Source organism: Poecilia latipinna, unplaced genomic scaffold, assembly GCF_001443285.1.
Source record: "Poecilia latipinna isolate Pla-1442-1.1 unplaced genomic scaffold, P_latipinna-1.0 Scaffold1843, whole genome shotgun sequence".
Classification (NCBI taxonomy): Eukaryota; Metazoa; Chordata; class Actinopteri; order Cyprinodontiformes; family Poeciliidae; genus Poecilia; species Poecilia latipinna.
In genome coordinates this window covers 4808-32080 of record NW_015114459.1, presented here as the reverse complement: position 1 = coordinate 32080, position 27273 = coordinate 4808, and the positions used below count along the sequence as shown (strand labels likewise).

The following is a 27273-nucleotide window of genomic DNA, read 5'->3' as shown; positions in this document are numbered from 1 at the left end:
TTGTCTCTGGTCATCAGCGGCTCAAATATCATCTTCCATATTAATTAGATTCATCAGCACTAACAATCTCTCTATTTTGGAAAAGTGCATCTACCAACAGTGTACTCTTTAATCAGTTAATGTAACTTCTTGATTCTATGCTGCATCTTATAAACATGCAGCAGATTTTGTCTCTTTTAATGTGATATAACCCGTAGGAAAATTAAAAATAATAATAATAATAATCAGCAGGTCAGACTTCAAAGAAAGGCAGAAAATGGTCAATTCTGATCTGTGCACCAACGAAGGATTCCTTTAACTTTACTGTGTGCTTTCTGGTAGTTTAGTGCTGCCTGTTTATTCAGCACCAAAGATTGAAAAGAATGTGTAGTAAAAAAAAAAAAAAAATTGGATCTCTCCCATCAGCTAACATAATCGGACATGTCTCCTGCTGCAACACCCATGTAAAAAAGAAGTGTTAAACAAAAAGGTTAAACAGTCGTAAAGCAAGAGAGACTCACTTACACAAAAGAAAGAAAGAAAAAAAAAGCAAAACACTTTCGCTCTCACACACAGACACACGCACGCGCCCACGCAAACACACACGACAACTGAGAAATAGCAGACACACAAACAGCAGTCCCAAAGGCTCCCTCCTTTGATTTACAATCTGTCTTTGTCTTGGGATCGACGCACTAACACAATGCTAATGGATGCAAAAAGGACATGGTTCCACGCCTAAAATGGTCTCATCACCAAGGCTGGCGAGCTGCACAGCGATGGGAGCCCAGCTGGAAAACTTGGATCCCCACTCACGTTCTGCCAGCGAGCACTTAGGAACCAGTGACGTACTCGTTATTTCATGATCAAATTATCTGTCCTGAAACAGGTGCCAACAGCAAGCTTTGTGTAGTTTTTCTTTAAAAATACTCTCCAATAGGTTGATGCGGGGGACGGGGGGGGAGATAAATAAAAAAAAATAAAAAAAAAATCACTAAACATATTTCCATCACATTGTTAGTGGAAGAATATTTTAACAAACAATAACGATTTAGATTATTAACAGTATTACTGTGATGTAATAATAAATAAAAATAAAAAAAACTCAAACAACCTCTTACTTTTTAACTGCACAATTTAGTCAGGTTAAATATGTTTTGTTAATTTATTTTGTTAAGGCTTTCGTTACCTTCCTAAAACTGTCATTTCATAACATTTATGTAGCTCTACGTTACTTGCCGAAACAACCCTATATTGCTAAGTTAACATAACCCTGTGTAACTCTGTGTATTTGTAAAAGTATTCACTCTTCCTTTCACATTTTTGTCATATTTGAACCTTAATCTATTCATCAGGACGTTATCTGGGAGACCAACACAAAGTAGTGCAAGATTATGAAGTAGAAGCAAAATGTTACATTGCATTGTCAACATTTATTTATTTATTTATTTAACAGTGAAAATCCAAAGACCGTGAATTAAGTTTGCATTCATTCGCCTTTATCTGATAATGCTAAAAAGAAATCCTGTGCAACCAACTGCGTTAAGCAACCATCTAACAGGTGAATAGGCCACCGGTGTGTAATTTAATCTCAGTATAAATACAGCTGCTCTGTGAAAAGCTCAGATCTTTGTTAGAGAACATCAGAGGGCAAACAGCAAGATTAACGTTGACGAACAAAGCAGAAAGATCAGAGATAAAACTGTGGAGAAGTTTCAAGCAGGGTTCGGTAGCAAAACAACATCCCAATTTTGAACATCTCACTGAATACATGGCACAACCGTAAATCCACCAAGGCATAGCAGTCAACCTAAAGCGACAGGGGAGCATTATTCAGAGTAATTCTGGAGGAGCTGCGGAGATCCAGAGGGAGAGACTCTGCTGGTTGAATGTTCACCCATTTGAATCCTTACAGCTCACAGACATAATCCACCAGTCTGTAGTGGGGACAGTCGGTGCGACTGCCCGGCTTGGAGTTTTTGTATCTCTTACTGTCTCAGTCGATAATAACAAGTGACACACTGGTACGTATTCATCCATTCATTTATTGGCTCATTCTTTCTTGCTGTGTCAGATGTTACTACAGGACTACATCTTGTCTGTTCTGTCCAGCTGGTCTACAGTAGGATGTTGTCTTGTTTGGATATTTTTTTTATCCAAACAAGCTTATTATCCGACACAGTAATAATGTCCAATATGCTGCACATAATGGGGCGTATCATAAACAAAACGCACGCATTAACCCTCCTGCGATCGTAGTTTCACAGTCTTGAGTTCAAGACAAAATGAAGGAAAACCAAGATTTCCTGTGTGTGTCCAACATTCTGCCCTAGCCTTCACTACCCTAGCCTTTATTAAACTCAAATAACATCAAAGCACAGACTGCCGGTTGACACATTCAAAACCAGAAAATGGTGAGACGTTTCAGTTTAGTGAAGAAAAAAGTAATACAACCCACATAATTCCCAGTGTTTGATCAGCTGATCTCCCATCAAAGCAAGAACTGAGTAATTGGCAATTCTCTAGTTTCTCTGAATGTTAATCCGTCTGGACAGATGTGAAGTCAGATCCAATTTCTTAAACATTAATCTTTTTTTTTTTTTACAAATAACGCTTTGGACATGTACACAAATCCAGACCATGTTTCCAGTGAAATGAGTTGCACCTCAACCAGCTTCTGTTTGCAGCCATCAGGATGATCCAGGCTGATTATTTGACAATAGATGCCATTCAGTTTCCACAGACTTGTCTATGCTGTCCCACTGTGTGTCTGGCTCTGCTACTTCACGAGGCATGCCTGGGTGTCCTGACGAAAGCGACCTCAGATTAACACCACATGCGGTTGGCAGGAAGTTACACATTCACTCTTGAGAGCAAACAGAATAGTGCTAATAGCGCTAAGTCAGCACACAAAAACCACTGATCCTCCATGTTTGTTCGTAGCTCTGGCAACACGCATTTTACAACTGCTCTTTGGAAGGACACCGACAGGTGTTTACCAAATACTTTATCGCCTTCTCAAACACAGTAATTCAGTGACTTGGCATTAGCTCACCATGACTGAGGTCATGTTTGCCCTCTTCACTACAATACACAGTTCTGAAATGCAGCCGGTGGGCGAATCAGTGAGCTCACTGCCTCCCCTGCAGCCCACTGAGTCAGCTGAATGGGGCATCTCTCCTCACAGTCAGCAGGGCGATTGGAAAGCATCACCTAAGACAAATTAATAAGAACACAAAGACGATGAAGATGCCTATGCCAGTATGTTCGGGCTATAAAACTAGCCACATTTAGCAGGCTTGTAAACTTAATACATCATGGGATTTTGGACACTTTCTTGGCATCTGAAGTTTTGTGGTTTTCTGCCAGAGTTCAAATCAGATTTTTTTTTTTTAAAGAAACATTGTATTTTAAAGAGCTTATAATGTCATGCATCATGAGGGTCTTTGGTAGAGAACAGGTCTACTGCATCGCCGATGCTCTACTTTCATGACACTTGTTGGAAAAACTCAATCGTGGCGATATCCGACCAAAGCACACAGTTCCGGTAACCGTTCCAGCAGATAGTTGAAATTGCAAGGATTCATGTTTGTGATGGCAGGACAGAAAAGGCAACCTTGGTGCATGTAGTTGATGCTTAATAGTTGCTAAACCAATAATGTGTCTCTTTGCTATAGTTCTTCAACAGTGAGCTTTTCTTCAGCTGGAGCTGTGGCCTTCGTGAAAAAAGGAATGAATTATGACCCGTTCCAAATATCGGTCAATGTTGGTGGAAAAAATGCAGAAATGATTTGTCATGGTCACGTTTTAACAGAAATGTGTTGACTTTTGTCCACTCTGCATAGTCTCTGATGGCTTTTATGGTGACTTGGTGATGCCAAGATGCTATTATTTACTCCTGTGATCTTTGGACACTTTTTATCCCGATTACCATCATCCTCTTTTTTTGTTGTTTTCTTTTTTGAAGAGTGGCAAAAAAAAATAGCCCTTTGAGTGACAACACACATTTTATACTCCATGGAAAGTAATAGTTTCTCACCATTTATGCCTTAATATTTAAATCACAAGAAATGTTTCCAGTGAATCCACTCTATAGGAATTGTTATATGTGCTTAGGCTGATAACATTGATGAGTTTGTAAAAAATATTATTTCTTACCAAGGGATTTATTTGAATAATCAAATTTGTGTAATGGTTGGATTATTTTCAATATAAAATTTGTGCTGCCTTCTGACAAAATGGCACCGGGTATGGTAAATAATTTTGCCAAAAACTTGAGAATTCCTCTGTGATTCTCCAAACTGAGCTTACGCCAACTGTGGTCTAATCAAAATAAGTTATTTAAAAATTTAAAAAATGATCAACTCCACAACCCACCACTTTGTTCTACAGTCATGCTCATTTTCCTCAGTTGTGAACAATTATTGTTGAAACATAAAAAAAAAACCTTGTTGATAAAGGCTTGGCTCCAACACAGAGCTGGCCCATAAAACTGAACCGTGAGGCGCGTGCATCATGGCATCCCATAAAATCCAATACATTCCCACAACGCAGCACTTCTCCTTTTGATCCCATCAGACCACCCTGTACACACACAGAGGTCATTGTGGTGACCATTAGCTTTTCACCAGGACATAGGTGGAGACTCGCACTCATTGTTTGCTCCTCCACAATAAACCTCCAGCACGGCGTCTTGGCAATAGACACCAGTACTTTGGAAGTGAACGGCTTTCCATTTCCCACTACAATCTGTGGTCAACCATTAAGCCAGAAGGAACCGCAGATAGATAGATGAACAAACACAGGACAGGCAACTGTGTGAATGAGGATTGCACAAGTTCAAATTGCTATTTCAGCCTTCAAAAGAAGCAATGTTGACGTCAAAATATTAGCTAAAGGACGCATGTTTTGGTTTCAAGTTATGAAGGCAAAATGGCTGAAGAAGCAGGCTGGGAACAAGGAGGCCTCTAGTTTATGTAAAAATTCCTTACCAAGATCATTATGTCACAATGCCCGCTGTCCCAGTTTGAATACTTTGCGTGCTATCATAACATCTTGAAATTTATGATAGCAATCCCCAGAGGTGAAAAAAATCTTTTCCTGGTTAGAAAAGACAATGCAGTCAATCATGTTCTTGTGCGCCTGCTGGCAAACCGATACATACACAAACATCAACACAGAGTTCATGACAGAGTTTTAAATGGGTGTAAAATATGATGTCCCCCTTACAAACGTGTCAAGTCCAGCACTAAACTAATGGGCAGGAAGGAATACACGAGAGAAATCAGCCATAAGAGTAACGATTAACCAAAACTGTAAATGATTCAAGTTATGCCAAAAAAAAAAAAAAAAAAAACAAAGCAAAGAAACACACAAAGTCAACACCTTGAAGACAGGAATGCGGTATCCTCAGACTGCTTGTGAAATGTTTGTAATTATCATGATAAGAGCATTTTGAAGGCTGCCTGCTATAAAGCTCTGGTGGGTCAAGGTTGATGCCTACGGCTTCATTCAAGAGGATTTAAGGTCATGAGTTACACAAATAGGTTTGGTTTCATCTTGCTAAATTTAGGCAACTACTACTTACAGATTAAAGTTTTTCCATCATCGTTCAGTTCACCCAAATCAAAAAGGGTGAACTGAATCCTTGTATGAATTCAAGTTGTATGAATTCATAAAATTCATACAACTTGTATAATTTTTTTTTCTACCAGCACATACCTAGAGACTGAAGTTCTCCAGATTTTCTTTGTAAAACACCTCAAGCTCAGTCAGATATGATGGGGCGTCTGTGAACATCAGTTTTTGAATCTCGACACCGATTCTAAATCAGATACTGAATTTCTGCCCAAGAATTGTGGTTTTTGCAGGTTTTCTTCCAGCATTTTCCTGTATTTAGCTTAATTTGTCTTCTCACTAACTCTGACCAAGCATCCTTGCATCTTCTGAAACATATGCCCACAGTATAATGCTGGAATATTTAGTCTTCCTCCAAACACTGCATTTTCTATGTAGGTCAAGTTCCATGATATCGTCATGAAACATCATGAAAACATCATGACATAGTAAACTTTTCTCTAGAGGTTTATTGTGTCTCCAACATGGAGTCGTTCCTTCAATGATCACTTTCTTTTTGCTACCTCTCTAGCGTGTGGCGATAGTAACGTGCCAAAATCTGAAAAGCAATTCAACATGTATGAACACTCTTGCGACTCTAGGCACTTCGTTTTCATTTGGCTGTGTTCTCTCACATCAGTGGCAACAGCTAAATCCACAATGGTAGAAAACAACAAATAAGGGGTGGATTTAGTCACATCCAGCTGCAAATGATCTAATCTCTATCAGCTCTTGTGAAAACAGTGGCAAGCCTAGACAGGGATCTAGGATGCAACTACAGTAACGGATAAGAAAAAAAGGCCTTAGTAGCAGCATGTAGAGTTTCATCTTGGAATTAATAAGTGATCTTGATAAAAGCCTTTGTTTCAAATCATGTAACCATACAAACTATGTTTTTTTTTTTTTCTAAAATCACATGCATCTGACAAGAAAACATTAAAACTACCAAAGTTTAGGTTGTACAGTGTATGGTCTCTAATATCCCCATTCATTTATGTACATGTATCAATTGATCTGTGCTGTAAGCTGTTACTATTATAAAACTGCAAACCTTTGGCAGTCATTGAGTTAATAAATGTTCTCTTTATTAAGTTATCTGGAAGAAAAAAAACTACAATAAATTAAAATACTACAGCACTTTTAAGTCTTATACCACTAATTAAGATAACACATATATGTCTGTCTCCTTTTTTTTTTTTTTTTTTTTCCTCAAGCCACCCCCCCTCAGGGGAAAGGTTTATTAGGGTTTGGCTCTAATCCAGTGGCTGTGAACAAGCAGGTACTATGAGTTTAATCTCCAAACTGGGCATGTGTGTTTCAGATGGGGGTAGGTTGACCTGTCTGCGTCCTTTCCTTTTGAGCTTAAAATTTGCCGCCACAAATAAGCAGCAGCAAGGAGAAGATGTTAAATTAAAACGGGAAGAAGAGACGGGCTCAGATATTCACCTTTCAAAAGGGCTATTTTTTTTTTTTTTGTTTTTTGCAATGTGCATTAGATCTAAGTGCTCCAAGGCAACAGTTGTTTCTTGCAAAAATTTCTCCCCTTCACTTCACTTTCCACTGATGTAACAGAAATGTCATAATTACCAATATTAACTGACAAAAAAAAAACATAAAATATAAATTTTTGTGTAAGAATTTTCTACCAGAATTACTTGCGTAGCCTACTTTTTGGTCACTTTCTAATTTACCGAAATCCACCTGCATGTGTGGCATATGAGATCTGATCACCATGGGGGTTTTCAGTGTAATCTCAGTTATATGCAAGAGGGTGAACGCTAAGTCAACTGTCAGAGAAATAACACAGAAAGTCTCAACACAGAGCTTGTTGCTAATTTTGACAGTTAAAAGTCGCACTTTAAATTGATTAGTCAGCTCACCACTACTCTTTACATTGCGCTTTCAAACGGAATTGGTGTTATCGCGGCTGCCAACACAACAAAACAACGCCACCAAACCCCACTGAGAGAGAAAGTTGGCGCTTACACTGGCACTGAAACTTTCTCCAGCTCCCTTACCTGCTCTTCGTGGTCACCTGTGGCGGAAGAAGCCATATTGAAGAAGACGCGTGCTGTGTAGCTGCTCTCAGGTGAGTTTGATCCACGGGAGATCCAAACACACTAAAATATCCGCAGTGGAAACGCATACGAGGGTCAAACATCTGAGGAAGACCGGCTCTGGGGAATAAGTGGTGGATTGGAGCCTTCAGAGTTGGGAAAAGTATTCCAGGGACAGCGGAGTTCTGTGCCCGTGTAAACTCCAGGTGAAACCGGGGCGGAGGGGGGAGTGTACTGCTGCTGCCGCTGCCTGGAGGACCGACTGTAGCAGAAACTTAGTGGAAAACAGCCGCTGGGGGGCGGTGTTGCTTGCCTCATCGAGTCAAATGACATGTAGGCTAAAATAGGCATTTTAGGACTGCACGTTTTCAAAAGTTAAATTACATATAGAGGGCTAATTAGTTGATTAGTGCAAAAAAAAGCCTGAATGAAATAGACCCATCAACATAAAGGTTTAATGTTGGATACATAATTTAGCCGTTTAATGAAAAATGTGTTGTATATTTGTTTTCCACATTTACATTAATCATAAGTGTCTTTTCATTTCACAAACCAGGACTTTATTTCAACCATAACCTAAGAAAAGCTAAGCTTGGTAGGGTGGTGGTAATTTTAGGCTCATTCATTTAGGTACTTTTTCCAACACCAAGTTCTGAGAATTTCTTGGTTGAACTAGATTAAGATTTGATCATATTTGTAGTTCACCTTTTGAGCCATCTGTATGATGTACCCACTGACTGAAAGTTGAGTTGAAGGGAAAAAATGCATCTGAAAAGGGTACACAAATACAGGGGGATAAATTTATTTCACTCAGCCTACCTTTAATTAATCTGAAGTGTGGGACTTGGCTTCCAATACATGGAGGTGTCAAAATGAGTGCTTATGATTGAATTGAACTAATAAATGCTGAATGTTGAAAGCAAAGTATGAATGTAAACTGTTCTAAAGTCCAAATGTCAAACGTAAATATAAAATTGCAATAGTTTAACTGTAAAAGTGTCCACACCCCTGTGCTACTTTGTTGAAACATATTTGGCTTTAGTTTCAGGAGTCTTTGGTAGGATTCTCCAAACAAGACAAGTTCTCCAGATTTGATTATGAGGACATGTCCAGAGCCCCCCTGAGGCGATTCTAAAAATTTTCTGATGCCGCCACATTTACTCCCATGCCGAGAGTGAATTTATACAGTGTTTGAATTTCAACACATGAGGGCAGTGCTGGCTTAAAAATGTTTTGTAACACAAACGTTGGCATTTGAATGAGATTTTAAACCCTTCACAAGGCTCCATATAAAATCCAGACATTTGAAGTTCACCTTTAAAAAAAATGAGGTACAGCAAAAACATGTTTTGAGCCAGAGTACAAAAAAAAAAAAAAAAAAAAAAAAAAAAAAAAAAAAAAAAAAAGTGATTCAAACATTTTACCAACAAGAAGACCAAGCTGGAATTCCCCTGCATTTAAAACTGTATGAAATTAAATAGCCATGTAGGTAATCAGAATCCGTTTTGCAAATTGCCTTAAGGTTTGATCTACTTTTTCTGGTGCTATTCATTGGTGACTGAATGGAATGTTGCTGTAAAACACAAAGACCATTTTCTGTTTGAGGGTTAATTTATTGGATGTCAGCATAAAGTTTGTCAATCTGTGGCTGGAACAGCTCTTTGAGCTCAGCCCTCTTCGCCTTCAAGGTGGGAGTCAGCAGGCCGTTCTCGATGGTGAAGAGCTCCGGGTGGAGATGCACGTCTTTCACCTGCAGTGGAGAAGAAAGAGAAAGGTAAATACGATTAAGCTCCTTTGAATAACCAGATGAGTTTCAAAACTAAAGCAGTTGGAGACTTTTCGGCTTTATGGAGTATGACAAATTCTTGAGACCGGTGACGGCTTAAACGTAGAATCTGCTAGGACAAAAATCCTTTACCTGCTCAAATGACTTCAGACCTGCTTCTCTTCCTAGTTTGGTCATATCTGTGATTATGGCCTTTTTAACTTCCTGAGAACAAATAAACCACAATTTGAATCAGTTAAACACGTCTCAGTCCACACGGGTCCGCTGCTCCGCTTCCAGTAAATGTAATTTGCAGACATGTACAGCATGCCAACTTCTCCAACTGGCAGCTTTCAGTGTTAATGATCACATTTCCTGCAGATTCTTGACTTTGGACATTTGTCTAAAACACTGGAGAGAATAAACTTACACATTACAGGAAACCTACTGTGCTCTTGCAGAGTTCTTCAATGGAGCCTTGGATGCCAAGACTTTTTGCAAAACCTGGCAGGACATCAGCATCAGGTACCACAATGGCAACCAGACTCGACTACACGGATAGGGAAAAAAAAAAATAGAAAGAAACAAAGACATTAATTGTTAAGATTAAGCAGCTGGAAAGGTACAGAGAGAGAAAAAAGAAAAATATCAAGTTACCTGCAGACTGTCTCCATGCACAAACACTTGGGCCACAGGGCCGCAGCGGACATACACGTTCTCGATCTTCTCCGGGGCGATGTATTCTCCCTGAGCCAGCTTGAAGATGTTCTTTTTACGGTCAATAATCTTCAAGACTCCACTCTGTCGCAAAACCCACAAGGCAAAACTATTTATGAGAACTTCATAACCCGGTGACAATTTTACAAATATAACAAGGGGCTACTTTTTTGGAACTCTTTGTCGTGCCCTTTGAGCCAGGCCAAAACAGCCATGCTCGTGCATAATTTTACTTCTGTACGATTATGCTTCACTTCGTTTGTCTAATCGCATAAAATTTCACTAGAATATACAAAAGTTTGTGATTTTTAAGAGGACAGTATTTGGAACTCTGCATTCAGTTTGTGGGCAACGTTAAGCCAATTATATCCTTTTCCCCCCCACAACACAAGTGAAAAGAAAGTGCATCTTACCGGAAGCCATTTACCAATATCGCCAGTGTGAAGCCAGCCATCCTTGTCCAAGGCCTCTGCAGTCTTTTCTGGGTCTTTCAAGTAGCCCTTAAATACATTTGTGCCCTTAATGCAAACCTATATATATAAAAAAAAAAAGTAAAAATCACAAGACAAACAAAATGCTGTAATGTTTAATTTGCTGCGTTTTTACATTTTAAATTTATGACAGTCACCATCACTAAAACATAAGCCTTTGAGTAATATTCATTTTCCATTAGTCTTATGTGAAAGAGAGATACAACCTTCATTTTTGGGTCCAAAGAACTGTTCCCGACTCCGACAAGAATCTCTCTGAACTGATTTAATTCAGACTCCTTCTGGTGCAAGACTTTAATATCCCCAGATATAAACAGATTTCAGATTAACCAACCTCTCCTTCACCATTTGAAGCAAAGTAGTTCATCTCTTCCACATCAACCAACTTCACAAAATTGCAAGGCAGAGGCACGCCAACATGACCTGAAGTTAATGAATAAATAAATTGTGATTAGGCTTGTTTTTTTTTTCCTTTTGGATCCCACTTGGCATTTCTCCCCTGATCAAATGTGTAGCATTTGTTAACTTTACAAGTAAAACGTTTCATGTTTAAACAAATCTGTCGTAAACTCAAAGAGGTTTCGCTGCCGTTACAGTTTGCTTAGCTACGTACCAGCAGTGGCATCTCCTGGTAAGGTGAACGTGCAGGCAGCTGCACACTCTGTCTGACCGTATCCTTCAAAGATCTGCGAGAACCAGAGAGCACCACAAACATCTCAACAGGAACCAGCATCAGTGTTGTGCAATTGTTCCTCCTAAACACCAACATTACTGCATCCGTGTCCATTTACGTCAAGCTCCTTTGAGATTTAAAAAACTTCAAACCCTCAGGATTAATTTACAAACGTTTTAAAGTGAATCTACAGAGGAGCCAACAACTGTGAAACGTGGCATATTTTGATGTAAAATGTTAGATTTTCTGTAACATTGTTCATTTATGCTTCTATAGTTAAACGAACGCAGCATGTTGACAGTAAATTCAAATGTAAAAGAAACTTGCATGTGTATTGTAGACATGCCACGAGAGCAAACAAATAAGACTGATTTGTTGCAAATCTCAGTTCTTACACTTGTAGTGAAAAACTTTGTGGTTATTGGTCACGAAAAAGTGTGGTTCCTTAGAGAGGACCAACAAAAAACAGAATGTTTAAGAGTAGTCAAAAAAAAAAAAAGAAGCAGTCTCATTTAAACAGAGAATGAGGCATTTATGTTTGCAGGAAAAACCTAAATCTAATCAAGATTCTGTTTACAGAGGATTAAAGGTTTATTACCTGGCAGCCTAGGGCAGCCCTGAGGAAGTTGAGAACAGATGGTGATATGGGTGCAGCGCCAGTCACCATCATCCTCACACGGCCCCCCAGAGACTCCTGAGTTAGGGATGAGAACATTTAGAACCACCATAAAATGTACCTTTAAAAGCACATTACAAAACAAAAAACTGCTACTGAGCAAATCTCCTTACATAAAAGTATGAAATAATTAAAACGATAGGAAAAAAAATATATGAAGTGAATAACCAATTACATCTCAGGATTGACAGTTTAACATCTAAAAAGATCACTGGGAACTTTTCTAGAGTACAGAAAGTTGCAGGAAAACTGACAGGTACACCAGGCGTAGCTCTAGAGTGCCCAATTATTTAATGGTAAAGTTATAGCAATATACAACTTGTGAAAAAGCTCAACAATGGAGAAATGTAGCAGTCACAAGTTTTTAAACTAACTGGAGCCATCAAGTAACAAGTTTGGTCAATAACAAAAAAAAACAAAAAAAAAAAACAAAAAGATTTACAATAATCCAGCTCAGATTGAATAAATGATTTTATGCCTCTTTAAAAATCTCTAGTAGAGAAAAGTTTTGGATAAAATGATTGACAAAAAAAAAAAAAAAAAAAAAAAAACTGTTCCAGGAATGAATGGAGCACACCCTCCTTTAATAGTTTTCCAAGCAAGTTCCACTGGGTGAGATCCCAGCGCAGACTCTTGTAAACCTAGATTTGGTTGTTTTAAGCAAATATACAGTTAAAAAAAAAAGTGTTACTCCCATTTCCAAGTAAAGTGTCAGACCCAATAACCTTAACTTCTTGCAGAAAATGTTCTTTATTACATCAGAACTACAAAAGGTTACAAATAAGTAAAAATGAAGTACCTGGACTTTGTGGAAAATGAGTTTGTCCCATATGCTGTTTTTCCTGACGATGCCATCCTTCACCTCAGCGTACTTCCTCTCTGCTGCAAAGTTCAGCAGCCATTTCTGAAAGGGAGACGTGGCTCCACTCTGAACCTGGTTATAAAAAAAAAAAAAAAAAAAAATCTAGAAGCATTCATAACTTACTACTGGCTTTTGAAGGTTATTTTTTCCCAGTGCCTGGAGTTGCCAGAAAACAAAACGTCTTTACTTACTGATTTTTTTTTTAACGTTTACATTTTGCTTGGTTCGGTGTTTAGAGTACATCATTACCTCCAAGTCCTCCATGGAGACGATGTCCACACCACACTTCTTTCCTCGCTCGATCAACTCGGGGCTGAACGAGTCCATGAGCGCAACAGTTTTGAGAACGGGAGTTTGGCCTTTTTCGTGGTTCAGAAGCAGCACTTCTGCTTTCTTCTGGTTGTCACAGAGCACCATAGAGATCCCAGCTTATAGGAAATAAAAAAAAATATTCATGTATATGTGTTTTTGTTAGAAATAGGATCTGCTTTTTAAAAAAAAAAAAAAAAACTTGAAGGCAGAATATATTCAATTTGCCCTTATAATCAAACTTTCCATCAGCAAATTTACACAAACTCATTGAAAAGAAGAAGATGAGATTACTTGACAGACTCCTATGGGAACACAGTTACTGGAAGTCTTGTTGTTTCTGCAATTAGCAGCATTAGAGAGCAAAGTAAAGCTCCAATTACCTTGGTTGATAATGAAGACGAGAGCCTCAGGACCCAGAGTGTCGTACAGGGGGACCACTACCATGGAGTACGTGTAACACGCCATCTCACCGATAATCCACTGAGAGTTGATTTAATGAAGAGACAGAAGTTAATAGATTTTCATACAAAAAAAAAAAAAAATCTCTTAAGCCTCCATTTACCTCAGGTCTGTTCTGAGCAAAGATACCAATGAATGTATCAGAATTGGGCTTCAAACCTTTGTGAAGGAGTCCTGACCCCAGATACTGTGCCCTGTCAGACACCTTCAGAGAAGAGGGGAAGTCAGATTGAAGAGAAAACATCACTATAAATTTTACAAATACTTAAAGACTCGGAGGAAAACAGCATATAAAAAAAAAGTACTTTTAAAAACTCTAGGAAGAGTATGACAAATAAACCGAGGTTAGGTTTAGGCAGCCTGAAACAAAGTTCTACTTTAAATTTAAAAATACAACTATTGTATGAAAAGTTAAACATCTCTCCTTAAAATAACCTTTTAAGAAAAAGTTCATCCAACACATTTTCTTTCCTCGGCGTCATTGGCCTCATCTCTACACTTCTGCTACAGTGCTGATGGGATCAGATGCTTTTTTTTTTTAACTTTTTTACCCAGAAAGGTCCAGAATAGTGATTTCACACATTACCTGCACCATTTAACCATAATGTTTCCAAATCATTGCCACTCTGTACTGTACCTGTTTGTACTTCAGCCACTGGTAAGGCTTCCCAGGCTTTCTGTAGCCCAAACACGGTCCGTTACCTGGAAGATAAAATGGTTCTGATGTTATGTCTTGCACCAGTGGTTTGACTGAACTTTAACTATACAGCAGCTTTTTTTTTTCTTTGCCAGATCATATGACAAAAAAGGAATCATTTGGTTTGTCTTTATTAGTTCCAGTTTAAACTAGCTTGAAACTTCATTCTGATTTTTAAACAAATGTACTCATTTTAAAACTTGTTTTTTGGCTTATGATACAAAATCTAAGCTGATTTTACACGGTTTTGAACAATTTAAATACCTGAAACCTTAATGCCCCTTTGAAAGACCTCATACAGGGTTTTTGCATCATTGTAGCGATATGACATCAGGTTGTTGTTGTCCTCCAACATGGCCGTTTTTCTTGCACCATCCTGAAAAAAAAAAAAAAAAAAAAAAGTTGGTGCTCAAAAGAAGGGGAGGGGAAAAAAAAAAAGTTTACAGGTTCCTAAGGGAAGTGTCAGGTCATTACCATGCCTCCTCAGACTATGAATTTATAAAACTTGAGCAAAAACTTTCTGCAGATCTCACCTTGACCCCTAGAGTCTGGCGGTTGAGGTCGGCTGGGCTGCGGACCGGACTGGGCCGGGCGTTGAGGTAAAACAGGGTTGCAACGCCGACCACGATCAGGGAGATGACCACTGGGGTCGGAAGAGGAGAGAACAGCAACTGGAAGATGACGTCCATGATGCTGGGTCAACTGGGACGGGAAATTAGAACAAATGGTGAGTTTATCAAAAATGTCAAGACTTGGATGTGTGATCAGAAACAACATATTTAACCTGGCAACACAAAATTTAAACAGGGCAAGTACACTGCCAGGTTTTCTTGATGCAAAGCCCTTTTTAATCCCACACACCATTTCTGAAAAATGGATAGCTACCTGGTGGCATAGATATAATCCCTCTCCCCCTTAATTACTTTAATGTTTCAATCTTTCTGCAGGCCAAATCTCAATTTCTCTATTGTGCCTCGCCAAAGTTCTTCAAATCATCTGTTGTCCACAGACCTCTTCAGGCGAGCACACATGATTTGCTGTCAGATTTAGCTCTTAATTGCAAAACACTAATATTCTTCCACTGTACTGAATTTGGATGCATGCTTGCCCATACACATACCTAGTCCCCAATTCACAGCCACCTACACTGTACCATGATATAAAGAACCTAGCAAAAGAATTTTATTTCACTGTAAAAATCCATCTCACAAGAAGTGATTGAAAGAATTAAGGGGAAAAAAAACAACAAAAAAAACAACAACAAAAAAAAACAGCCCTGTTAACAGAAATTACCCCAAGATTTTTCTTGAATTCCAACTATTCAGCAGAATGTTTAAGGCTCCATGTCACACTATACGAGGGAAAGTATCGAATTTAACAGGGGCGTATATACTTTTTGAACCCACCATCCACCAAAGACTGTTTCTTCAATAACTCCAGGTCAAAGTTGCATAAATCGTGCAAGAGTTTCTCGTAAACCCTCATAGGTAAGCTGCACTGCACATTAGAGTGCATTAAAGATAGTTTGACTAGGCACGGTTTGCATGCATTTCTAATGAGGAAAGCAAGGCAGTGAAAGGAGAAACTTGCTTTACTTCTTTTTTCTTGTAAATTTGCACCAACACACCATTTGTCAATTGTTTGATGAGGCTTTTACTTTGCACATTTGGTGACAGTTTCTGACAGTTGTTTTGTGTCCATTTGATCAAAGTTATTCCCTCTTTAATGTTCCTGAGTTGGAGAAACACAAAGATCCCAATGTGTTTATACTATACTCTATCAGTGAAAACGGCAATTAATTTTATTCTAAAGTCTTAAAGTCCAAACTTGACAATTTTCTTGTGTTCCAAGAGATCAGAGTGACGGTGCCCTAGACAGTCATTTTTATACTCGACAACAAATTAGACAAAGAAAACAAAACAAAAAAGATAGTCCGATAAATGCAAAAGCCTTCATAATGAGCTCAGACATAATCTTAGATGTAATGCTTACCTCCTGCTAGCCGTCTCAGGTGTGTGGCGAGTGTACAGATCCTGTTCCTCTGCTCTAGGAAGGAAACACATTAAAGACAAGAGCTGATAAAACAGTACACAGACCAACTTAGGATCTTTGAACTTTGGCCAGCATATTACTTCCACTGATAAAAGACGACACAGCCACCGACATATTCTTGGTTTGTAGGCCACAGTATTAAAGTTGTGCAATAGATTAAGATACTTCAGAGGGTTCTTGCCACCCAACTCTTCTGATTTTAATCCAGAAAGATAAAATGCGTTATCAGTGGCAATGACAGAGAGGGGAAAAATATATATATATATCAAGATGTTGCACCTGATGAAAGGTCAGTGTGCTTATCTGCAAGTTAGCATGTTCAAAGGACAAATATTTAAAATACACAGACAAAAAACCCCCACAAATATTTAGGAACAAATCCATGTCATTTATGATTCACAACCACATTTACTGAGATGCACAGCTTCATAATGATTCCTATTAATGTTCGAGCTCACTTAAGCAAACCATCGTCTGCATATATCAGACAGTTATCTGAAAGGTGAAAGAGCACATCTGCAATTAGACTAGAGCGGCAGAGTCCAAAGTCAAGCCTCAAGGGCCGGTATCCTGCACCTTTTGGCTTCGTCCCTGGTTCAACACATCTGAATCAAATGATGGGTCATTACCCACATGCAGATGAGGTAGTTGCACCTTTGAGTAAGCCGTGTTGGAGCAGAGACTGTAGCTGGAGACCCATGAATTAAAGTTAAAAAAAATACCATCCAAAATTTACTGGACTGAAGCCACAGAACAAACATGAGGGTAAAAAAAAATAATAATAATCTGAACCAGTTCAAATTAGTCAGTACTAAAGCTCAATATTATAACAGCAAAAAAAAGCCAGGGGATAAATTAATAAACATCCGACCTATGTACTAATTTAGCAAAGCAGGTGCACAGTGCTGGTCCTCTGTGCATGTGTTTTTTAAAGTTGGTTTCTCTTGAGAGTCAGATGACACGAGAATCTTGATTAAGGGACATTACCTGGTGGAATAAGTATTAGCAGCAGCAGCAGCAGGTTGGGATCAGGCTGAGCAGGGATCTCCTGAGGAACAAACGGCTGAAGACAGCAACACCACAGATGTACAGCCTGAAGTCATTAGCGCCTCAAACTGCACACAGGTGTGACGCTCCTCAGCACCGGTCAAGGCTCAACCTGCCACCCCTGCTCTCTGAAGATAACACACCCAGGAGACCTGCAACAACTCTCAACTTGTTTGCTTATTGAGTGTTTTTTTTTTTTTTTTAAATCTGTTCACAGTCCTTCATAAATATGTCCCTTGTAGTTTTTATTCATTTTTGTGTATCCTTTAGCTTGGAGTTGAAGTTTGTCCTTTAAGACAATCATGGCCTCTCCGATTTGATTTATGAGAGTCAGGGAAAGCGAAAGATAAAATCCCAGCACCTTTGGAGTGACCTCCGGTTGTTAAGCCATAATCTGAACATTAACTCCTTTAAATGTCTTTCAGTGATATTTGAAGAGGAGTAATAAAAACTGATTTGGCATGTGGGGAATGAGGCAGAATAATTGGTATTAATGGGACGATCAGTGCAAAGGCTGAAAATAATCTTCTCAAAAATTATATTAACTGCATTCAATTTTGAAAGACATTCAAAGGAAAAAAACATGGTTTCAAACTCTATTTGCATAATGAAAGACGAAAGGTTTCCATTAAAGAAACACCACTCTTACTTTGGGGATGCAGGGATGATTATTTCCACTATGTAGCCCTTCTTTGTTTAAAACATAACAGACAATTTGCCTAAGTTTATAGGGATGTTAGTTGTTTAGTAGAAACTGTGCAAAAACAATACTTCTAAGGACATCTCTGTTTCCTGACTCATATAAGTAATGTTTCCTGTGTAGAACAAAGACTATTAACATTATACATTACAAGCAGCTGTTTCTGGATTCCCAAACAGATTTTATGTGGAATTTCCCTGATCTCCCACTGCATGCATGGATTTTTCCCTCGGTACTCCAGAAACAGAAACGTTAGACTAATTGCTCTTGCCAAACATGGGGAAGAACAGGACTTTTTTGAGTCACACTAACATCCAACGTTACCCTTCTGCCCCTCCTGGTTCTATTTATCTCAAGAGTTCCTGTCTTTATCACATTTCTTTTCTTGTTTTTTTTTTTTTTTTTTCAAATATCAGTCCTTTCAATGCAAATGTGTGGCTCAGTAGAATAGGATGTTTTTGAAAAGTGAAATAATCTCAGGAAAGTTTGTTTAAAAAGTGAAACTCAGACATCACCTAGATTCTTTGCACACAGAATGACGTATTTCATGTCTAATTTGGTATATTGTCGTAATTATGGCTTACAGCAACTGAAAACCTAAAATACAGAAAATCATAAAATTATGTACAATAAATAAAGAAGAAACGACCAAGGGTTATAACTGCTGCTTTTGTACCTTTTTTTTAGAAATGCACTTTATCCTTCCACTTGACTTTCCATTAATACACTATTCTGCAAGGAATACTGGACCATCCCTTCAAATCAAAGGTCAAAGGTTAAAATATCCACATTTTAGATGGACTTACTGAAATGAATTAATTTAAAATTATATTCTAATCTACTGAGAGGCGCCTGTATTCCATCCATCTTCTCATTGCTCCTTTCAGATTTTCACGCATTTCCATCTCAGCATTTTATCCATCACACCTTTCTACAGCAACGTCTCTCTCTGACCAATCAGTGCAAGACCTTTTCTCAACAAAAAACGTACTGTCCTGAGTTCTGTACCTCCTACTCTCCTCCACCTATTTGCATTTTCTCCTCCCTACCCAAATGTCCAGCATCATCAAGGTAGTTGAGTATTTAAGCCTTGTTCGTCCAGAAACTAACAGGATGAGAGCAGGTACTCGTTTTCTCCAGCATGAGCCACATATTGTTGCTCCACCTCACACTTTTTACAACCGCTGCCGCCATGATCATCCATAACAGCAGCAGCAGCAATGGTACCCCAAATCACAAGCTGATCATTGCCTTCCAGGCTCCCTGGAACGTGTCCTTCCCCTTCAGTGCTCGCCGGCTGGGCTCGGCCATACAGATAGCCGTGGAGAAGGTGAACAACAACCCCTCCTTCCTGGGCAACTACAGTCTGGATTTTGTGTACAAGGACACCGACTGCAATCCTAAAGAGTCTCTGGGAGGATTCATCCACCAAGTGTGGAGGGAAAACGTGACGGCTCTGTTTGGTCCGGCATGTCCCGAGGAGGCAGAGGTACGGTTCGGATCATATTTGCGGCCATTTTCTTTGTGGGTTTACAAGGAATGAATTTGTTTTAGGTTTGTAGCGTGAGATGTTTTCTGTAAAAGTGGATGAAATGTGTTTCAGTGGTTTAAACATGTTTAGGTCTCAGAAACATGTTTTGCATTCTGAGGCATTGACTTAATCTAAAAACAAAGCTTCTGTTTATTGACTTCAGCTTATTTTTAGATATTTTCTTTAATATTTTTTTTCACGCATTCTCTGTTAAGTTAGATGGGAAGAAAAACAAACTATATGTGGGTCATTCTGCAGGTGTGACCTTATTTTTTCCCCTAATGTTACCTATAAAATCAAACCCCAGTAGATGTTTCTAAAAATATATTTTTTCATACTAATGTGTTTATTGGGTTAAGGAAATTGCACAGAGATGATAATGATGTCTTATTATTTATATTTTATAAATTCAAATGGATGTAAAATTCACTAGATCTAAAGATGTGATTTACATCAATAAATACAGAATATTTAAATGTAAAGTGTGTATAATAATACTCTAAAACGCCAATTATTTATTGCATTTTCCTCAAACAATAAACAAAATCAATATATTAAACATATCCTTAATTGATAAATTGAATTGAATTACTTTTTCCTGTTAAGTTCACATCAGCTTTGTACATGAAATATTAAGAAACATTTATTGAAAAATGCAAATCATCTTTCAGCAATGCTGTATAACCCACTGTAATTGCGGATTAAAAAGAAATTAACATCGCTTCTCTGTTTACTCAGTCAGGTTATACATCAAATGTTACAACATTAGTACTGGACTTCAAAAAAAGGTCTGAGTACATGTAAGAATTAATTGAATAAAATCTTGATTTTGACTGATATCCTTCGTCCTAAGGAAGGATTTAGCACAACATCAGGAAATAATTCATCACAATTGCATATTAATTGGAGGATTTCTCGACCTGCTGCGATGAATTAATTAAACTTTGAACGTTTCAGGTCACCGGTCTCATCGCGTCAACATGGCACATCCCCATGTTTGGCTACGTGGGCCAGTCTTCCAAACTGGAGGACGGCGAGATGTATGACTCGTATATAAAAATCATGCCTCCTCTTAAGCGGAGCTCAGAGGTTCTGGTGAAGACCCTGGAGTTCTTCGGGTGGAGTCACGTGGCGATGATTGGAGGGGGGTTGAAGACGAACACCTGGGACAAAGTGGATGCTTTGTGGAAAACGGTGGAGAATCCCCTCAGATCGCATTTCAAATTGACTGCTGAGCTGAAGTTTGACACCAGTGATCCTGATCTCCTTTATCAGAACATCAAGTATATCTCGACAGTCGCCAGAGGTAAGGGGAGGTGTTCACCGAAACATGCACAGCCGTAATCACGTGTGGATTTTCGCAAACTTGAACTGACATGCGGGGCATACAACCATGCATACACACACTTTTCCCTAAAGGCTATTTAATCAACCTATTAATTATGTTTTTGGACTGTGGGAGGAAACCAAAGTACCTGAAGAAAGTCCACACATGCATTTAGAGAACATGCAAACTCCCAGGCCGGGATTCAAACCCAGGTCCTTCTTGCTGCAAGACCACAGTGCTGCCAACTGTACCACCATGAGAATAATTGCTACAGTATTACAGTAAAAAAAAAAAAAAAAAAAAAAACTGAGAAAATATTCAAATTTGTGCTCCTACATTCATTGACACGAACACCTGGGACAAATGTTGGATAATTAATCCACCATGGAAAGATGACGAGTTCAAATGGACCTAAAATAATCTCACCAGTAATGAGTGGATATAAACTTCTGACCATCATGTCGATTACATTTTCATTCTACCCTTATTTCTTTGTGTGTCTTTTAAATATAGCTCTACATTTGTTGTTGTTCCTCTACCATAAAACTTTTCAAAATCTGTTCTCTAGTTATTGTGGTGCTAACAAGCAGAGAGGACTCCATGGCTCTGCTGCTGGAGGCTGAGCGTCAGGGTCTGATGAATGGTGACTACGTGTTCTTCTTGATGCAGCATTTTGAGGTCAGTGAAGGAAAACAAATCAACAGTCGGCCATATATTCAACCATACAGACAGCAGAGAAGGCTGCGCAGCAAAGAGAGGCAGACTTCCCTGACCTTGTTTGAAAATATCACCGGGTAGAAGAGAAACGGTGGAAGGAACCTCATCATGGAAGTCAGATAGACAGGAACGTTGTGTTTTTTCCCCCCTGCACTTTATCTATTTACCCACTGTGGTAACGTCATGTTCGACTGTCCATCAAAGCAATATCACTTTTATTTAATTCAGTTTGTTTGTACGGCAACAACTAACAAGTCAAACGAATTCAAAAATCCAATTCACATCCAAAAATAGATGCATATGAACAAGCTCTCTTGGATCTTGTTTATATGTATCTATGTGATAGTTTTTAAACCAACGGCACACAAGAGATTCAAATTAAGTTTTGTTATTTCAATAGCTAAAACGTTTTCTATCTGAGAAAAACCAACCGATTGCACCATCTTACTTTTTCTATCAGAAAAGAACACATAGCTAGTTAGTCAAGTTTTGAACACGTCAGACATCCATCATACCCAGCATGCGTGCAGCATAAATTCAGAGGAGAGCTTTCCTTTAACAGGAAGAAACCTCCAACAGAACCTGGCTCAGTGAGAGCAGCTCAGACTTAATCTAATCCAAGACAGACTGGTAGGGGTAACATGTTGTCCACATTTTTTCCGAAGTTATGAAGTATTTTAATGCCACTAATAAATATCGGTGTAGTATTAATAAAAGTAAATGAGATCCCCTGTCCAACTCATGTTCTGTGTTTCTTACTGTTTTCTCCCAAACAGGATAACTGGTGGAAAACTGCCCTGAGCAACAGAGTAACCCAGGACGGAACAAGAGCTTTTGACATGACATTCGTTATTGGTCAGAAGTCCTACGAAGGATACGAGTACTACGATTTCTTCAAACAGGTTTTTCAAAGACTGAAAGGACATCCTTTTTGGAGTAACCTGACGTCGGAAAGTGAGGTGCGCCGTAAACGGAGTTAGCAAAAATCCTAAAGGATAACAGGACCAATCAAATGTGACAGCATTTTATTTCATTTTCTTTTTTTCTTTTTAATGAATCTCAGGTTAGCCCCTACTCAGCCTATCTCCACGATGCAGTACTTCTGTATGTGACAGGACTGAAGGAGGTTCTAAAAGAAGGGAAAGATCCTCATGACGGCCGACAGCTTCTGGAGAAACTGAAAATCAGAGATAAAATTCGATTTCACGGTAACTATAAATCCTGCTCACAATCACAAACCCGGTGTTTTGTTTTTGTTTCACAACTAATTCAGCCAGCTTCTTTTGCAATAGCCTGTAGTGGATTTCTTCTCCCGGTGTGGTAATAACTGTCTGCTGAATGTCTGCAGTCCTTCGTAGGATTTTTAATGGTCGCTAAACTCTTCAACTCTTGGGAGCAAATACTCACAATCTGTGGAAAGAAAGCAGAACAAGTAGTAGTAACATAATCTAACACAGATAATGTGGGATGGCTTTTTTTTATTTGCAGGAGCTTCTGGACTGGTTCACTTTGATGAAGAGGGGGAGAGATGTATGGACTATTCTATTTATGACTTGCAGCGTGTAGAAGGCGGCAACGTGTTCGTACCCATCCTGAATTTTGAAAGTCAAACCAAAAGTGTCAGGTAAAAAAAACAAACAAACAAAAATGAAAACAAATTTAAATTATCAACGCACAATTTAAAGAAAACACATCAACATTAGGGGTTGTGACATGACGGAAAGTGAAAACTCTAAGATGTTGATACGTTTACGAAGCAGGAAATAATCAATATCATTTCAGTCTCTGTAACAGAATCATTTCCTATCTTGCAGACCGACATCTATGTTTTCTTCTGTTATTTGGCCAAAAGGAAAGCCACCGTCCGACATCCCTGAATGTGGTTTTAATGACGAACTCTGCGAGTGGCTGACCAATGGTAAAGTGCAATTTACATATAAAAGAATAATAAATAAGTGCATCAAATCTTTTTAGTACAGATTATTCACTGTGATGATTTTCCTGAGACATAGAAATTGCCCTGCTGGCTGTCCTTGTGACCTTCCCCCTCATCGGTGTAGTGGCAGTTTTGTGGATTGGGGTCCTCATGCTTCAAAAGTTTCAGCTCCAGACGAGGCTGGATGACTCCAGCTGGTGGATAATCAACTACGGCGACATCACGATCATCAGGGAGCCCTCTGTGCGAGCGCTCAAATAGTTAAAGAATTAAAAAAGATGGAATGTCTCCTTGATTCTTGTTCAGTTTCCAGCTTGTTTGCTTGTCTACTTTTGCCCATTTTCTGTCGTATCTCCCCCCAGGGAAACCAGGGAGTATCTCAGAGCTCTGCAGGGAGTCACAGCGGGAGCAGCAGCTGTCAGAGCACATTCTCCAGCCATAGTTATGACCTGAGGGACAAAACTGGCAGAGAGCACATCTACACAACCATAGGCCTCTACCAGGTGAAACTTTCTTCTGCCGGAAAAATAAATGCGCGTTGGAAAGTACATAACTATTTGACAACGATGAGCAAAAATCATCCACTTAAGTTGAGTAATTCCTGAACAAACTGGCTTAGCGATTGCTTTTTACAAACAAAATGACTGGAAATTTTATGAGAGATTTTTCCAAGTTACTTAATCTCACAAAAAGGGAGTATGTGTCTTTCTGTTGATATAACTTTTTCGTGTTAACACAGGGAAATCAAGTGGCCATCAAGTACATCAAGAACCCCATAAACTGTAATTTCCAGAAGCCTTCAGTGATTGCAGAATTCAATCTGGTAAAGTTCCTCATGTTCTTTTGGATTTTTATTTATTTTTTTTTTATCAGACTGTGCATTAAGACTAAATAGGTGAATTGATTTGAATAAACTGAGAAATTTGTATTAAGCAATTCTTTACATATGTCACAATTTTACATTTACAAACAGGAAAGTAGTTAAGTTCACATATCTGTCTTCTTTCAAAAAAAAAAAAAAACAGAAAACTACAAAATTACAGCTACTGTGTGCCTAACCATCTTAAATATCTTAAGATAGATGAAGGAAATGAAACATGAAAACCTGGTCCAGTTCTTTGGCGTGTGCATTGAGCCACCGAACATCTGTCTGGTCATTCAGTACTGCAAGAAAGGCAGCCTCAAGGTAAGTAGAAAATCTCTATTTCTTCATGTCACGCTAAGCAAAATTAAGAAAATCCTCCAACATAATTTTATTCTGTTTCTAAAGGATATTTTTGGGTCTTCAGATGTTGATTTGGAATGGATGTTTAAGCTATCATTTGCATATGACATTGTCAATGTAAGTATGTTTATTATTGAAGGTTCTAAAGTGCTGCAAGCTTTGTATTATATTGCTAATACCGAGCGGTATTTAGATCTTTGTCATAAAAAAAAAAATAATCTATTTTGTTATTCAGTAATATTATATTTGACTATTATTATTATTATTATTATTTTACTATTGAAATATATTTGTAATTCAGGGAATGGACTTCATTCACAACAGCACCCTTAAATTTCATGGAAATCTGAAGCCCAGTACATGTCTGGTGGACAGCAGACTACAAATCAAGCTCTCTGGTTTTGGATTATGGGAGTTTAAATATGGAGGAAAAAACAAGCTCGGTCCAATGGAAAATCCTGATTATGAAGGTAAAGCTGACCTGAAATCAAATTTATGATATGATGAAGGAGCATGATGTTGCACATGAAGATATATGAGTTTGTCTCAGATCTGTACTGGACAGCCCCCGAGCTCCTGAGACAGATCGGACTTCCATGTAATGGGACACCCAAAGGAGACATCTACAGCTTTGCAATCATAATGTGGGAGCTCATGTATAACTCTAAAGGAGGTCCGTACCAAGACATCAACCTGGACCCAAAAGGTTAGTTTTTTTTTTTTTTTTTCTTTGCGCAATATAGCTGACATTAAACAATTTACTGTAAAGTCGTCCTGTCGTGGAAAAGCAACTCAAAGGTGGGGCATTATGAAAAATCCACTTTTCTGAGCTTATGTCATGGTGTAATTTTATCCACCTGTTTGTCCTTCAGGGAGCCCACTTTTATTATCAAATTTTGCACCTTATTTAGAAATTACTGAGAAGATAAACTTGTATTTTATAGGATATTGAAGGGTAATCTGAAACTACAAAAAAAATTGAATTATTCTTGTTTTTGTTTTTTTTGTTTTGTTTTGTTTTTTTATTATTATTATTTCTGCATATTCCAAGAAATTATAATGCAGTTGCGGACGCCTTTCCGAGGGGAACCTCTCAGACCAGTGCTGTGCGAGCAGCTGTGTGATGAGAAGGTCAATGCCTTGCTCAAAGCCTGTTGGAGCGAAAACCCTGACCACCGGCCACCTTTTGGGTCTATACGCAGGAGGCTGAAGGACATAAGTCCGGAGAGGTATGTTTGCCACATTTATTTATTTTTTTTGTTCAGCAATTCCATAGTACAGTTTGATAATAACTGATACAGACAGAGGATATAGAAAGTCTACAAACCCCTGATTAAGTAGCAGGTGTTTGTCATATAAAAAAGTAATTTCAGAACTATTTGACATTTATGGTGACATATTGGCTGTATACTTCATTTAGAAAATAAACAAATCTTTGGTTGCACAAGTATGACCCCTTTCAGTATTTGTTCTACTATTTATCCGTTTCCAGGATAAATAGTGTTTATCTCTTTTCAGGGTAGATAGTAGAACAGGTTTTATAATTGAAAACCTGTTTACAGTGGTAAAGATTCAAATCAACCATACGTAAATGCAGAACTTGATAGAAAAGAAAACATCACGATCTGAGTAAAACTTCCCGAACATTGTAAAAGAATGCGTTATAGTCCAATGAGCTCAAACATAAACATTTGGACACCATTCATAAAGAATACATAGGAGCATCATACTCACGGGTAAGGTTTCTGATGGAATTACTTTAAATTATTAAAGTACTGAATACCAGTCAGTTTTGACGCAAACCCTTCAAAATGCTAGAGATACATTTAAACCTTTAGCATCTTCGTGTCCAAATATAGGTAGCAGCCACATTAACATAAAAATGACCTTCAAAAAAAAAAAAAAGCTTTTTAATGAGAAAGCAGATCATCAACATTTTTATCTTTTGTAGTCATGCGAATATCCTCGATAACATGGTGGACAAGTTGGAGAAGTACGCAAATCACCTTGAGGAAGTAGTGGAGGAGAGGACCAACCAGCTAACAGCAGAGAAAGCCAGAGCAGACAAGCTTCTCTCTAGCATGTTACCAAAGTACCACATACACACACATCTAATCCTTTCACATGAACTTTTTTTTTTTTGTCTACTCTTAGCCTTTCCATGTCTCTTTGCCTTTAGATACATTGCAGACCAGCTGATGGCAGGGAAGTCAGTGGAGCCACAAAGCTACGATATGGTGACCATCTTCTTCTCAGATATTGTGGGCTTCACCTCCATGTGTTCCTCCAGCTCCGCAATGGAGGTGGTAACTTTCCTCAACGAGCTCTACAGCCTGTTTGATGACATCATCAAGATGTACGACGTCTACAAAGTAAGAACCATTCACTATGCGACGAAAGAGCTGAATAGTTGTTGGCATAGACATAATATAAG

The 27273-nt window shown here is 38.5% G+C and overlaps 3 protein-coding genes across 3 annotated transcripts in view; 1 reads left to right on the top strand and 2 right to left on the bottom strand.

Annotated features, from left to right (window-relative positions):
• The window catches only part of LOC106934687 (ankyrin-3-like), a 107319-nt gene extending 99424 nt beyond the window's left edge, over positions 1 to 7895 (bottom strand). Inside the window, exon 1 of the mRNA XM_015014744.1 lies at positions 7614 to 7895. Coding sequence (XP_014870230.1) covers positions 7614 to 7649 — 36 coding nt within the window. The 5' untranslated portion in view covers positions 7650 to 7895. The remainder of the gene's footprint in view (positions 1 to 7613) is intronic.
• A 1349-nt stretch (positions 7896 to 9244) lies between these two features.
• LOC106934686 (long-chain-fatty-acid--CoA ligase 5-like) lies at positions 9245 to 17492 on the bottom strand. The gene is made up of 18 exons (XM_015014739.1): positions 17344 to 17492; positions 16297 to 16350; positions 14838 to 15006; positions 14569 to 14680; positions 14245 to 14309; positions 13711 to 13812; positions 13529 to 13628; positions 13086 to 13264; positions 12960 to 12992; positions 12774 to 12917; positions 11897 to 11992; positions 11239 to 11311; positions 10960 to 11048; positions 10548 to 10664; positions 10075 to 10218; positions 9866 to 9967; positions 9571 to 9642; positions 9245 to 9402 (listed from the first exon to the last, which is right to left on the bottom strand). Exons 3-18 carry the CDS (start codon positions 14991 to 14993, stop codon positions 9265 to 9267), a joined length of 1722 nt encoding a protein of 573 aa, XP_014870225.1. The 5' UTR covers positions 14994 to 15006; positions 16297 to 16350; positions 17344 to 17492; the 3' UTR covers positions 9245 to 9264.
• Positions 17493 to 19085: 1593 nt separating this feature from the next.
• Positions 19086 to 27251, top strand: LOC106934684 (guanylate cyclase 2G-like; the record flags this gene model as incomplete). Its single annotated transcript, XM_015014738.1, has 17 exons — positions 19086 to 19592; positions 20592 to 20940; positions 21530 to 21639; positions 22455 to 22637; positions 22742 to 22886; positions 23167 to 23302; positions 23493 to 23596; positions 23691 to 23857; positions 23977 to 24117; positions 24354 to 24437; positions 24696 to 24800; positions 24885 to 24956; positions 25141 to 25309; positions 25390 to 25545; positions 25891 to 26068; positions 26791 to 26931; positions 27019 to 27251. Coding segments are annotated over exons 1-17 (2821 nt in total), but the record flags the coding sequence as incomplete, so codon positions are not given.
• Between the last annotated feature and the right edge of the window lie 22 nt (positions 27252 to 27273).